Here is a 15521-nt window from a genome sequence, read left to right as displayed (position 1 = left end):
TAATTCTCAAGATGACCTGAATCCCTGCTCAGCTGATGATATTTATTTCAAAATCAAGAGTGGTTATTAGAAAAGAAAATCTAGAGACAACACATTTAGAAAGGAAACGTGAAATAATACACAAGCAAAAAAATTGCAAAAAAAAAAGGATGGAACAATGGTATGCATTTTGAGAAATAGAGGAACGAATGAAGTTACTGCTGAAAAAAAAATGAGCCTGTTTCCAAAACTATCTTCTTCTTCTAAAGGGAACAGGTGCTTTAAAGAGAACAATGTCTAAATATTGGTATAATACCATCCTTGACAAACTTCATCACAAAGGGCACTTCCCAATTCAGCTATGAACATTGATGGTGCTGGAACACAGAGTGTTGGTTTCTCAGTGATGTAGCCTATGTGTTTCAGACACACAGTGGCTTCTTGGAGAAGGGTTAATGGCACAAATTCAATGTTAATCATTATTGTTCTCTGCTACATACAGACAGTAAGAGGGCTGAGAAAGAAATCAGAGAAACAGCACCCTTTACAATTGCCACAAACAACATAAAATATCTTGGGGGTAATGCTAAGCAAACAAGGGAAAGACCTGTATAACAAAAACTTTGAGTCTTTAAAGAAAGAAATTAAAGAAGATACCAGAAAATGGAAAGATCTCCCATGCTCTTGGATAGGTAGGATCAACATAGTAAAAATGGTGATCTTACCAAAAGCAGTCTACAGATTCAGTGCAATCTGCATCAAAATACTGGCACAATTCTTCACAGACCTTGAAAGAACAATACTCAACTTTATATGGAAAAACAAAAGACCCAGAATAGCCCAAACAACTCTGTACAATAAAGGAACTTCTGGGGGCATCACCATCCCTGACTTCAAGATCTACTACAGAGCTATAGTATATAGTTCTGGCTGTTTTTCAGGAAAATGAGAATCAGTCTACCTCATGATCCAGCAATTCCACTCTTGGGCATATACCCAAAGGATGCACATTTATACAACAAGGACATATGTTCAACTATGTTCATAGCAGGGTTGTTTGTAATAACTAGAATGTGGAAGCAACCCAGATCTCCCTCAACTGAAGAATGGATGGAGAAAATGTGGTACATTTACACAATGGAGTATTACTCAGTGGAAAAAAATTAAATCTTAAAATTTGCAGGCAAATGGATGGACCTGGAAGAAACCATCCTGAGTGAGGTAACCCAGACACAGAAAGACAAGCATGGTATGTACTCACTCAGATATGGATATTAGACACAGAACAAAGGACTACCAGCCTATAATCCATACCACCAGAGAGAGGAGAGAGGAGGGAGGTAGGAAAAAGAGAAGGGGAGAAGAGGAGGGGGAGAGAACAAGAGGGATCAGGAAGACTGAAACAGGGGAGAAATAGAGGAGAACAACAAAAGAGATACCTTAATAGAGGGAGCCAGTATAGGTTTAGAGAGAAATCTGGCACTAGGGAAATGTTCAGAGACACACAAAGATGACCCCAACTAAGAATCTAGGCAGTAGAGAGGCCACCATTGATGCCCTTGCCCTATAATGAGATTGATGATTACCTTAATTGCCATCCTATAGCCTTCATCGAATAGTTGATGGAAGCAGAAGCAGGCACCAACAGCTAAGCACTGAACCATACTTCTGAATTCCATTTGTAGAGAGGGAGAAGGGATGAGCAAAGGAGTCAAGACCATGCTGAAGAAACCTACAGAACCAGCTGACCTGACTTAGTGAGAGTATAAGGATCCCACTTGTAAAGCCATGGAACTAGCATTGGACTGAATATGGGTGCCAGTTAAGAGGCCTGGGCAGTCTATGGGACCTCTAACCGTGGAACCAGTATTTATCCCCAGTGAACAAATGGACTTCAGGAGCTAATTCCCTATGGAGGGATACTATTTCAGCCCAGATTCATGGAGGAGGGCATAGGCCCTCCCCTGAATGATGTGTCAGACTTTGATGATACTCCATGGAAGGCCTCACAGTCCTTGGGAATTGGGTGGGGGCATGGGAGGATGGGAGGGAGAGAGAATGGGGGGGCATGGCGTTGATATGCAAAATGATTGTTTCTAAATAAAAAGAAAAAAATTCCCAACAATATTTTGTAGTTTCATTGCACAGGCCTTGTGATACTTCGTGTTTGTTCCTAATCTTTACATAATATAGCTGATGCACACTTCACCCCACAGAAGCTGTGGTTGTCTGCACACAACCAAGCCAGTCAAAATTCCAGCATGGATGGAGGAGGGGCTCTGTGGACCCCATCCTAAAGGAGAAGCTATTGGGAGTTGATGGCCTCTGAGGGAGAGTAACTTTTGGGGGTGGGGGAATATAGCTACTGATAGATTGCTCATGCTTCAGTGGATGGCTCTACTCGAATTGACTTAATTGGACTCAAGGACTATTAGTGACAATGATGATGATGATGATGATGATGATGATGGCCATAAAGGACATCAAGTTGGGAGAAAGATGAATTGGTGCCTCTCAGTGAGAGCTCGAGAGAGATAATAGGGGATGGGTATAATCAAAGTACAGTAAATACAGGCATGAACATTTGAAAGAATAAATAAAAATGTTTTTAATTTTTTCTAAGTATTTTAGTTTTGATGCTATTGTGAATGAAATTGTTTTCTTATGCAGATTTTTGGTTATTTATTATTGATGTATAATATACACACATATATATACATATATATATGTATATATATAATTATTTGTCTGCGTTAATCTGTTCTTTAGCCTTGCTATGTACACTTACTGATTCTAGTTTTTATTTTATAGATACTTGAGAATTTTTGATTTTACAAAGACCATGTCATTTGACCATAAAGACAATTTGATTTGTTTTTTTCTCCTGTTAATTCACTGACTAGAATTCTATGTATAAGACTGAATAAAAATAGTAAGAGCAGATATTCTTGTTTTGTCTTCAGTCTTACAGAAAAATTTTAAATATTTTTTCATCAAGAATAATGCTGGCCTTAGAGCTACCTGCAGATCCCCTAAGGAGCAAATTAAGGACATTCCCTGATCATCTTCACTGGCTGAGAATAGTTATAAAGTTTGATAACTGTTGTGCCTTGCCAAATACTTTTAACATTGATTGGGTAGGCCAACCATGTCCTTTATTAATATTGTTTATTAATTAATTTGTTTATTTTTGATCTTTTGAGACAGGGTCTCATTGTGTATCTCTGGCTGTCTTGGAACTCATTATGTAGACCAGTCTGGCAGTTATCTGCCTACCTCTGCCTCCCAAGGGCTGGGATTAAAGACATGAACCACTATGCCCAGCCTAGATTTATTTTTTATTTAAAAAGTCTTTATACAATATAATTGATCATATTCTTTCCCTTTATCCAACTCCTCGCAATTGCAATTGTCCCCAAATTCCTATCCACCAAACTTTGTGTTGTCCCTTTTTCTCGGGGGGGGGGGGGACTCAAAGCAAACAAGCAAAACTCCCAATAAAACAAAATCCTTTAATTTCTGGGATGAATTTTACTTGTTTATGGTGCATAATCCTTCTTATATGTTTCTGGATTCCATTTGATAATATTTTAAAAAGGATTTTTGATGTCAGTTTCTATGAATGTGTTTAGACTTTCTTCTCTCATTTATTTTTGCTTTATAAAATGAAATAGAAACTAGTCACTTGAAATACTTTCCTGAAAAGTCCTGTTATAAAAATATTGCTTCTTCCTCTACAGTGGATTCTTCAGAACCTGCAATTTATTCTGTATGGAAAGATTGTACACAAATATCAGCTTTTATTCTATTTTCTTTGAGAAAATTTTTAAATTTTTACTTTCACAAAAATGCCTACTTAATCTACAGTTTAGTGGTAGTTGTTACGATAAATATTTCTGCCAAAAGCCGCCTGAGCCCCACTGCCACATGTGAGCTTTACAACAGCCGCCTGCCCGAGTTAGGCCCAAATGAATACACAGAGAGACTTGTATTAGTTACAATGCTGCTTGGCCAATGACTAGGATTCTCATCTGTTAGCTCAGTCTCAATTATCATACATCTATATATTTTATAAGACTTATCTTATCGGACATCTTATTGGCATCCCTCCTAGCTGGTAGATCACACATTGTGCCGCTGGAGCAGGAGCCGAGGGGAAAAGAGGGCCCTTCCTGTTTCTCTTTCACTTAAATATGAGTCTCCTTGCTATGTCACTTCCTGCCTGGATCAGCACTTCTCTACTACATTTCCCAGAATCCTCTTTGACTCCTAGTTCCGTCTAACTTGCTGTCTCATTGGCCAAACAGTATTTTATTCAATAATCAATAAGATAAACATACACAGTAGTACATTCCCCATCAGTAGTTGCATACTAGTTGGAGATATTCTTTTGATAGTCCCTCGTTCCTTCTGGTATCATTGGGTCTATAGTGGTAGCACACTGTTATTCCTAATTTTAATAATCTGTACTTTCAGTTTCCACGATACTTTCCAATGCTTTTCAAATGATCATGTTTGGTTTCAGAGGCATTTACTATTGTGCTTTCTTTTACATTTCCAAACAAACCTCTAAATACAATTCCTTTTATTTTGAATTTATTTGCTATTTTTTTTTTTTGCCTAGTTTCTATGGTATAACCCTGAGGTTATTTTTCCAATATGTTTATATGCTAGTTGAATAGTAAACATACTTGGCACAGATAATTTTTCTTCAAAGTTTTTTATTCTTTTTAAGAATTGGATCATTTCTATTGATACTGTTTTTTTTAAATCCACTATTTCAAGTGTGTCATTGGATATTGTGATATTGTGAATCTGTCAATTCTGCTATTATATTTTAAGACTGAATTATCAGTTCACATTTTCTTTTGTGTGGTTTTCTCAACTCACAGTCCCTAAGAATGGAGTCATGTTGGCATATTAACCTACCTTTTACTCTTTTGAACACAGTTTTCTTTAGCTCTTTGCTTACATCTGTAATGGTTGCCTTGAGTTTTTCTTTTGTTCTTCCTCGAAAATACTCCATTCTGTAAAAATAAATGATTCCCAGTTTATTGTCTGCCTTTAGTCAATTTTAAGACCACTACACAGTTATTTTTGTTACATTTTCAATTTTATTATTAGTTTATTTTTGCATTTGCTGTCTTCTTCATGTCAGAACATCAAATATTCTCATTCATTTCTTTTTGGCTAGTGCAACCGTGGCTTACCCTCTCTATAATCCAATTTGACTATTTTCTGGTCTTACATAATACTTTACTATCTATTATAATCCTAAAAACCAAAACAAACAACAGCCAAAAAAGCCACCATGTGTCTGCCCATGTAGTCTTGCCTTACCAGTTACTGGTATTGATTAGAAAATAACAAAACTTGCTCCATCAGTCTTCTTGACAATTCCTCTTGTCCTTTACACACACAGATATGATCCTTTCCCTAAGGATCATGTCTCTACAATAAAGACAATAAAGTTATCTAACCAGCTCTGTCACAGCAGAACCATGTAACATATGACCCAAAATGATATAGCCAAATATAAACTGGTACACAAAGGCTTTAATAATTTCAGAAATAGTACTCATGTGCTAAAAACACTCATTTTCATCCACTCCTCATAATGCTTAATTAAGCTTGTTGTTCTCTTTCAATAAGTATATGTAATATACCATTTGTCACATATTTTAAATCTGAGAACCATGAAGGGAAATAAACTCTGGAAGTACGAGAAAGATGAGGAAGAAAACGGGGGTGTGTGGGTAATGATCGGCAGTGGAGCATTATCCAGTTTTTGGAGCAAAGTCAAGCTCCACTGCTATGACATTTGAAGTCTCTGAGTCATTGTGCCATTGACTTATTATGAGGACTGAATCACTGTTCTCATAAAAGCACCAATGGAGACATTGAACAAGTTCTTTGAAATGGAAGGATACTGCATTATCATCCATCATTCCCGGTGGACCCTACCAGAAGTCCTTGAACTATAACTATAACAAATTACATTCCTCTCAGTTAATGTAGACTCTTATTTTGAAATGTGTGCCTCTGTTTTTTTTTATTATTATTATAAGGTAACTAACTGCCTGTAGGATAGGAACCTGTACTGTCACATCTGTTTTTCTAACACATCAGCACAGTGTCACAAATAACAAAATGTCTTATTGTTCTGATAATGATGGATTTAACAATACTTTCTTATAGGAACTCAAGCATATATAGAAACCCGGTCCTCTGTCAATGACAGGAATATTATGTCATACAGAATTCTGGCCAAGGAAACAAAGGTAGTATTTTTAATTGTGAATCATGAGAATATAACTGGGACTCTGTAGGAGAAACTACAGGCCAGACTACCCAAAATTCAGTTGTCCTTCCCAGGTGCCCAAGCCAGCCTGCATGAGCATGTGTGGTAGGCACTTCTTCCTCAAGCCAAGCCTGCCTCTGTGTCCAGAGACTGTTGAGCAAGACACACCTGACAGGAGGCACCAATGAGGAAAGGACAATGCAGCAGAGTCAGCCACCTGAGCCATTAAAGGAGGGTCTAACTTCCTTAATAAATGAGTCTGCAGCATGTTCTGCTACACACTGACTCCCAGTGCCTGAGTCTTGGTGCTGCATCTTCTCAGCTTGTCCCCCAAGGGGTGTCCGAGTAGGGCAACCTATAAGAGGACTAAACTTAAAGATGCTCTTCCAGGAATGTAAATATGTGAGCAAAGTTGAAATGTCTGAGTCAAATGTGCAGTGGACTTAACACTAGAAGCGTGTAGGCTATATCTAGAACACAATGGATATTAAAAAAAAAATGACGAGAGACATACCACGCAAAATCAAATATGCAATCCAGACTCCCTACTTACGTTACACAAGGATGGGCTACCAGCAAATAAAAAATTCCAAGTAGTGATATGGACAGAAGAAGGTGGGAGAAATCTGGAAATGTGTGCTGAAGTCTCTGGGTAACAGTCAACTACTGACGACATCATTGTGCTGCCGGTAGCCCAGGAGCCTCACTAAAGAATTAGAAAGGACTGTTGTATTATTTGATGCTAACTGAATATCAAAGAAATCCTTTTAAAAAACTGCTTCCACTAACCTTTGCTGAAGGCATTTACCATTATTATTATTATTAAATAGAACTTATAACTTCAAGTTTGGTTAGCAGCAAAATCATGAGGAAAATGGGGAGATTCCAAATATCTCCTCCTCTTCCCACATGTGTACAAGGAGCTTTATTGCCAACATTTCCCAATAATATGTACATTTGCTGCCAATGAAACTTCCATACACATTATTATCATTCAAGAGCCAGAGTTCAATCTAGAGTTTCTTCTTAATGCTGGATATTTAGTGGGTTTCAACAAATGTGTGATGACATGTTTCTACCCTTTAGTAGCATAGATCTTTTCCTGCTGTAAAATGTGTCATTCCCTACTTTACCCCTCTCACACTACAACCTCTGTCAACCATACATCTTTTTATTATCTAGGCAGCTTTGACTTTTATAGAACATAACTTTGTTGGAATTCTGTAGTATTTAATATTTTCAAATTTATTTTTTTTGCACTCATTCACAAGGATTTCAATTGCTTAATATCCAGTCACCCATGGAAAGATATCTTGATTTCTTCCAAAATGCTACAAACTTCTGAATGTAGATTTGTATAGTCATACATTTTCACCTTTTTTTAGGGGGGTAGATACCAATGCGAGTTCTATGGTGGGCTGGAGATGTGGGAAGAGGATATTTAGCTTAGAAGACAGTAAAGTTACTGTCCTATTTTACTTCTGCATCGGTGTTGAATGAGCATTGCTGTGGTCCACATCATTGTTATTGGCTTGTGGTTTTGGTCTTAGGAATTTTAGCCATCCTTATAGATCATTTCTCCCGTTCTCAACATTTGTCAGTTGCTTGTAATTTTTTGTCTAGGGTGGGGGACCCAAGAGATTTCCTTATTCTATGTTAGCATGTCTATTGGTGTCAATCTTGTTCGTGTCTTATTTAGGCAGCCATGTGGTTAAAGCTCCATGGTATAGCTGTTGCCCAGTTTTTAATTTTTTTTAATTATTGAATTTTTGAAGTTCTTTATATGTTTGAATAATACTCCTTCATCAGAATCATCCTTTGCAACTATCTTCTCTCTATGTGTGACTTTTCATTTTATTCTCACAATGTTGTCTTTTTCAGGAAAGAAACTTTTTTTTTCTCTTTTTATTTTTTAGTTTTGTGAGACAGAGTTTCTCTGTGTAACAGCTGTGGTTGTCCTGGAACTAGCTCTGCAGACCAGGCTGGTCTCAAACCCACAGAGATCTTGCCTCTGCCTCCTGAGTGCTGGGATTAAAGGGGTGCTCCACCAACACCCAGTTGGGAAAGAAACTTTTAATTTCAAAGATCTTCGCTGATAGCTTTTCATTGTTGGCACATAGGAAATGATTGAGTTCTCTAGAGTAACTTTCTTCTGCCATCATGTCATACTGCCTGTTAGCTCAGGAACTGGTTTGGATGGTTAATTTGGGTTTTCTACATAGTTAATCATAACAAGACCTAATTCCCCTTGTTCTCTGTTGCATTAAGTATGGGATTCCCTTCACTTTTGAAGCATGATTTGGTTCCTCCCCACAACACTGTTTAAAAATTTTCATCTTGCTTTTATTATGATTACAAGGTTTCTGAGAAGCTAGGTGTAATTCTTTCCAATGGCACTTTAAAAGGGAAGTAAGTTCTTTCCCTCTTCTTTAGGAATTTCATGGTTTATCTGTAGTTTGAATGATATACTCATTAGTTTCTGTGCAATATATGTGGGCGTTACACAGATTTGGTGTTTTCTGACCTCCCCCGCCCCATATATTGGTATCCGATACTAATTTAGGAAAGTTCTTGGTCACTATTTTTTTCCAAATATTTTTTTCTTATCTCTTTCTCTCCTTTGGGGATTCAATTTGATGTAGGAAGCCGGTTCCTGCATTATAATGCTGCCTGAAGACACCAAGGTGTGAATTACTTCACAGGCGCCGGGTTATCTCCATTCCTTTGATCTCTGCCTATCCCGTGGCTCATTTTAGCCTGAGGAGCTAAAGCCATTCATAGGGTAATACGTCCCAGGCGGCTGGTCAGCCTTTTATAAGGGATGGTTTTCTTGGTTCAAATGTCTCCACTCTGGTAAAATGCATTAAAGCTTGTCTGCAGAAGGATCCGAGTGTCCTGCGTGTGTTTCTTGCTGGCGAGGAATACAGAGAGCGCGCGGGACATATGGTGCTGAAACCCGGGAATTGTTAACATCTCCGGCATCACGGAGACCCCTCTAACAGGGCGGATTCAGAACTGCAGGGTGGTAAGTTCGGAGAGGTATGCTTCATTCTGACACCTTCCCTTTTGACTTTGCTTTTAATTTGCCACCACTATGGGATGGAAAAGCCTTAATTCTAGTCTTTATTCTAATTTTGTTCACATTGGTCTTATATTATGCCCACCGTGGCTGGTGTTCCAGTTCGAGACCAAGCTTACCCCAGGTAGCCTCCAGCATTATGGGCTCTTCAAAACAGAGAGACCTAATTAAAAATTGTATAGAGATTGAGGCTTGCCGTCCCATGGTAGCAGAGAGTCAAAAAATGCTTAAAGAGGTACAGGATAATATATCAGAAACCGAACGAGATGAGAGAATAGGAGCTCGAAAAAGGAAGGACATGTCCAAGGAAAAAGGCCCTCCCCAGGATATAAAAAAAGGGGGAGAGAAAATAGGGAATAACCGGTCACACCCCGGTGAATTTAAGAGAAATAAAGATTTAAAACCTAGCCTCTGCCCTACAACGAAACTAGAGGTCTTGGAGCAGAGCAGTTCAGACTCTGAGATTTTAGACTCTAACAAGGAAACAGAGCTAGAGGAGGAGCTGCCAAAAATAAAAGCAAATATGAGGCCACCGCCTGTTAATCCAGCGGGTGTGCTTCCATCAGCACCGCCATTATTTGGTACTGACTCTTTTTTACCATTAGAGGAGCGAAGGAAATTGCAGATGGCTTTCCCAGTCTTTGAAAATGAGGGGGCAAGAATACATGCTCCCGTAGACTATAATCAGATTAAAGAATTGGCTGAATCAGTCCGGAAGTATGGGGTCAATGCCAATTTTACAACAATACAAGTAGAAAGACTAGCAAACTATGCTATGACACCCACTGATTGGGAGACAACAGTAAAAGCAGTGCTCCCCAATATGGGACAATATATGGAGTGGAAGGCTCTTTTTTATGATGCAGCCCAGGCACAGGCAAAGGCCAATGTCACAGCAGAAAATGAAAATCAGAGACAATGGACCTTTGAAATGCTGACAGGACAGGGGCCACATGCCCTCAATCAAACTAATTACATTTGGGGCGTATATGCCCAGATATCAGCTGCTGCCATTAAAGCATGGAAGGCATTGACAAAAAGAGATGAATCAGGTGGACATCTTACAAAGATAGTCCAGGGGCCCCAGGAGCCATTCTCAGACTTTGTGGCCAGAATGACAGAGGCTGCTAGCCGGATATTCGGTGATGCAGAACAAGCCATGCCTCTGATTGAACAATTAGTCTTTGAACAAGCAACTCAAGAATGCCGAGCAGCCATAGCTCCACGGAAAAGTAAAGGTTTACAGGACTGGTTAAAGATCTGCAGAGAACTCGGAGGGCCACTTACTAATGCAGGCTTGGCCGCAGCCATCTTACAAACCCAAAGGCGCCGAAATATGTCTGCCTGCTTTAACTGTGGAAAAACAGGGCACCTTAAAAAGGACTGTAGAGCCCCTGAAAGGATTAGAGAAGTGGAGTTGTGCAGGCGCTGTGGAAAAGGTTATCATAGGGCCAGCGAATGCAAATCTGTGCGGGACATAAAAGGTAGGCTTTTACCCCCTAGGGAGGAACCTAAAGTGTCCCAACCAAAAAACGGGCTGCGGGGCCCATGGTCCCAGGGCCCTCAGAAATATGGGAACCAGTTCCGGAAAAGCAACTCAGAGAAGGAAGGGACTCCCGAGGACACTCCGGAGTGGACCTGTGTGCCGCCTCCGACTTCTTATTAATGCCCCAAATGAATGTTCAGCCGGTCCCAATCCAGTCTCCGGGGCCTTTACCCCCCGCTACCATTGGGCTTATTTTGGGCCGAGGTTCCTTGACCTTACAAGGACTCATTGTGTATCCTGGAATCGTAGATCCATATCATAAGGAAGAATTCCAGGTCCTCTGCTCCAGCCCTCGGGGCGTGTTCTCCATAAAGCAGGGAGATAAGATCGCACAATTAGTGCCATTGCCCTCCCCTGGGGATAGAGAGAATTGCACCTCCCGAAAAAGAGCCTTGGGCTCTACCGGTAATGATTCAGCTTATCTGGCCATACCCCTAGATGAGAGACCAACTATGAAATTATTGGTTAATGGAAAAGAATTTGAGGGGATTACAGATACAGGGGCTGACAAAAGCATCATTTCATTACATTGGTGGCCAAAATCCTGGCCTACTGTGACTTCATCACATTCTCTTCAAGGCCTTGGATATCAATCCTCTCCAGCTGTTAGTGCTGCTGCCTTGGTCTGGCGGAGCACCGAGGGCAGGCAGGGACGCTTTACCCCCTATGTCTTGCCCCTCCCAGTAAATCTGTGGGGGCGAGATGTGTTACAAGCCATGGGCATGACCCTGACCAATGAGTATTCCCCTCAGGCATCAGCTATTATGACAAAAATGGGCTATGTACCAGGAAGGGGCCTGGGCAGAAGGGAGCAAGGTAGAATAGAGCCCATTGAACAAAAAAGGAATCAAAGCAGAATAGGACTGGGTTTTATTTAGGGGCCATTGAGGCTTCACGACCCATACCGTGGAATACAGAGGACCCGGTATGGGTCTCTCAATGGCCATTATCCTCTAAAAAGCTGGAAGCAGTCACAAGACTTATACAGGAACAAGAACAGTTGGGGCATTTAGAAAGTTCTACTTCTCCCTGGAACAGCCCAATTTTCATTATAAAAAAGAAATCTGAAAAATGGAGGTTGCTCCATGACCTGCGGGCTATTAATAAGGACTGTTTTTTCTCCATCCCCCTCTTTCCTCGGGACCGGCAGAGGTTTGCCTTTACTGTTCCCTCACTCAATCACATGGAACCAGACAAGAGGTACCAATGGAGGGTGCTCCCACAGGACATGGCCAATAGTCCAACTATATGCCAATTGTATGTCCAAAAGGCATTGGAACCTGTAAGGAAGCAGTTTACATCCATAATTATGATTCACTATATGGATGATATTCTTATCTGCCATAGGAAGATAGAGGTCCTGCAACAAGCCTTCCCCATGCTGGTAGCTGAGTTAAAACAATGGGGACTGGAGATAGCATCAGAAAAGGTCCAGGTCTCAGATACTGGTCTCTTCCTGGGCTCAGTAATTACCCCAACAAAAATAATCCCACAAAAAATAGAAATACGCAAGGATCATCTGAGAACCTTAAATGACTTCCAGAAACTCTTGGGGGATATAAATTGGCTGAGACCCTTTTTAAAGATCCCCTCTACAGATTTAAAACCCCTTTTCGACATCCTGGAAGGTGAGCCTCATATTTCTTCCCCCAGAAGCTTTACTCCGGCTGCTTGTCAAGCCCTACAAAAAGTGGAAAAGGCCTTGCAGGATGCACAATTGCATCACATAGATGAGACATTGCCATTCAGCCTATGCGTCTTTAAAACGGCTAAGTTACCGACCGCCGTCTTGTGGCAGCATGGGCCGTTGCTTTGGATTCACCCAAATGCTTCCCCCGCTAAGATCATTGATTGGTATCCGGATGCTGTCGCGCAGCTCGCACTTCGGGGAATAAAAGCAGCTGTCGCTCATTTTGGCAGGGACCCTCATCTCTTGATTGTACCTTACACCGCTGCACAAATTCAGACTCTGACAGCTACATCTAATGACTGGGCGGTGTTGGTTACCTCCTTTTCAGGGAAAATTGATAATCATTTCCCAAAACATCCAATCCTACAATTTACACAAAATCAGGCTATAGTGTTTCCACAGATGACAGCAAAGCATCCAATCCCGAATGGGACGGTGGTTTATACTGATGGTTCCAAAACCGGTGTAGGGGCTTATGTTATAGGAAATAAGGTAGTTTCTAAACAATTCAATGAAACCTCACCCCAGATCGTTGAATGCCAAATGGTGCTGGAAGTCCTTGAGGCCTTTCCGGGGCCACTTAATATTGTATCAGATTCCTCCTATATGGTTAATACAGTCAACCTCCTTAAAACTGCTGGTATAATACGACCCTCCAGCAGAGTTACAGGTATCTTTCAAAAAATACAAATTACCCTATCAAACAGGAGGTTCCCTGTTTTTGTCACCCATGTTCGAGCACATTCGGGGCTCCCAGGACCTATGTCCTCTGGGAATGATTTGGCAGACCGGGCCACAAAGCTGATGGCTGCCGCCTTGTCCACCCAGATACAAGCTGCACAAGAATTTCATCAGCGCTTTCATGTGACGGCTGAAACCTTACGCCGTCGATTTGCTTTGACAAAGCAGGAGGCTAGACAAATCGTTACTCAATGTAAAAACTGCTGTGAATTTTTACCTGCACCTCATGTAGGAATAAATCCGCGCGGCATTAGGCCGCTACAGATATGGCAAATGGATGTTACACATGTTGCCTCCTTTGGAAAGCTCCAATATGTTCATGTCTCAATGGACACCTGCTCAGGCATAATTTATGCCACGCCTTTGACAGGGGAAAAGGCCGCGCATGTGATTCAACACTGTTTAGAGGCTTGGGGTGCCTGGGGCAAACCTCATATCCTAAAAACAGATAATGGGCCGGCTTATACCTCTCAAAAGTTCCAGCACTTCTACAGACAGATGGAAATTACCCATCTAACTGGCCTACCTTATAATCCTCAAGGACAAGGCATTGTGGAACGTGCCCATCGCACACTTAAGTCTTATTTAATCAAACAAAAGGAGGGAATGGGAGCATCCTTACCCTCGGTGCCAAGAGTTGCAATATCCATGGCACTCTTTACCCTTAATTTTCTAAACACCGACGTTCAGGGCCATACAGCGGCCAAGCGCCATACCTCAGAACCTGATAGATCTAAGGAGATGGTAAAATGGAAAGATGTCTTAACTGGTCTTTGGAGAGGCCCGGATCCTATTCTCATAAGATCCAGGGGAGCGATATGTGTTTTTCCACAGGATGAAGAAAATCCTCTGTGGATCCCAGAAAGACTCACTCGAAGAGTCCCTTCAGACCTCCAAAAGTCGGAACTCCACCCTCTACCCCCGGGAGTTGAGAGCCGCTATTGTTATCCAGATTAACTCCTGCCCTTGGCGGAAAAGGGGTGGAGGTGTTTGTTCGATGCAGCCGTTTGCAGATTGCTGTTATTTTTGGCTGGTCTATGAGAAAAGGGGTGGGTATAATTGTTTGATGCAGCCGCCTTCGAAATGCTGTTACTTCTTTGGCTGGCATGTAAGCTCCAGGGCTCAAACCAAGAGATCATCCAAGCGCTTATATTTTTGGCTACTAGCAATAGGCCGCCGGCCAGACAGCTCTTGCACACCCGGAGCCTAGGCTCACTGCACAGGGTAGAGTGTCTGGTTTGTGCAGCCCCAAAGAGGGATGCTGAGCATAGGCATCGCACAGAGTTGCCTATTATACAGGCTTCTCTGGGAGGTACGTTGACCTGCATAAGGGTTACCTGCCCCAGTCCCCCTTTCCCAGAAAAACGGCAGAGGACAGGTCGGGAGTACTTCGGGTCAAGCTGACAGCCTGATGGTGACTCTCGTACACAGTCTTAATGTTTGATTTTGGGAAGGTCAACCCCTGCCTCTATCCCTCAACATATGGGTGACCTATTTGCTTGTAATAATATAAAGCCTTTTCATTAATTAATAAAAAAAGGGTGATATGTAGGAAGCCGGTTCCTGCATTATAATGCTGCCTGAAGACACCAAGGTGTGAATTACTTCACAGGCGCCGGGTTATCTCCATTCCTTTGATCTCTGCCTATCCCGTGGCTCATTTTAGCCTGAGGAGCTAAAGCCATTGATAGGGTAATACGTCCCAGGCGGCTGGTCAGCCTTTTATAAGGGATGGTTTTCTTGGTTCAAATGTCTCCACTCTGGTAAAATGCATTAAAGCTTGTCTACAGAAGGATCCGAGTGTCCTGCGTGTGTTTCTTGCTGGCGAGGAATACAGAGAGCGTGCGGGACATTTGATTATGCATATATTTTAGCTTTTTTTCCCTTGACCTACAGACTTTGATATTCTGTTCCTTTTTCCTATTTTTTTCTCTTTGCTTTTAAAAGGTTTAAATTAACTCTTCATTTATTTAGTGGGAGGGCATGCAAGCCATGGTGAATGCATGGAGGTCACTCAACACCTTTGGTTCTCTCCACCACACCATGCCTGTTGCTCAAACTCAGGCTTTGCATGTTTACCCACAAGGCAACTCACCAGCCCATCTCACTGCTGTTTTAGTTTGGGAAGCACCTTTTGAACCATTGTTAAACACAGAGCTCATTTCCTCAACTTTATTCAATCTGC

At 41.3% G+C, this 15521-nt stretch overlaps 1 protein-coding gene and 1 long non-coding RNA gene across 2 annotated transcripts; one reads left to right on the top strand and one right to left on the bottom strand.

Annotated features, from left to right (window-relative positions):
* Nucleotides 1-2119: 2119 nt before the first annotated feature.
* Nucleotides 2120-5002, bottom strand: LOC113831378. Its single transcript, XR_003480050.2, has 2 exons — nucleotides 4909-5002; nucleotides 2120-3746 (listed from the first exon to the last, which is right to left on the bottom strand). It is a non-coding gene; the product is annotated as an uncharacterized LOC113831378 (long non-coding RNA).
* A 4519-nt stretch (nucleotides 5003-9521) lies between these two features.
* LOC118239572 (igE-binding protein-like) lies at nucleotides 9522-11423 on the top strand. The gene has a single exon (XM_035451734.1). The coding sequence runs from the start codon at nucleotides 9562-9564 to the stop codon at nucleotides 11023-11025; it is 1464 nt and encodes a 487-aa protein (XP_035307625.1). The 5' UTR covers nucleotides 9522-9561; the 3' UTR covers nucleotides 11026-11423.
* Nucleotides 11424-15521: the final 4098 nt, after the last annotated feature.

This window comes from Cricetulus griseus, assembly GCF_003668045.3.
Source record: "Cricetulus griseus strain 17A/GY chromosome 1 unlocalized genomic scaffold, alternate assembly CriGri-PICRH-1.0 chr1_0, whole genome shotgun sequence".
Taxonomy (NCBI): Eukaryota; Metazoa; Chordata; class Mammalia; order Rodentia; family Cricetidae; genus Cricetulus; species Cricetulus griseus.
This window is presented reverse-complemented; position numbering and strand designations above follow the sequence as displayed.

Bases quoted from the DNA above. Each gene is read 5' to 3' on its own strand.
- LOC118239572 (XM_035451734.1), top strand. From the start codon at position 9,562: ATGGTAGCAGAGAGTCAAAAAATGCTTAAAGAGGTACAGGATAATATA.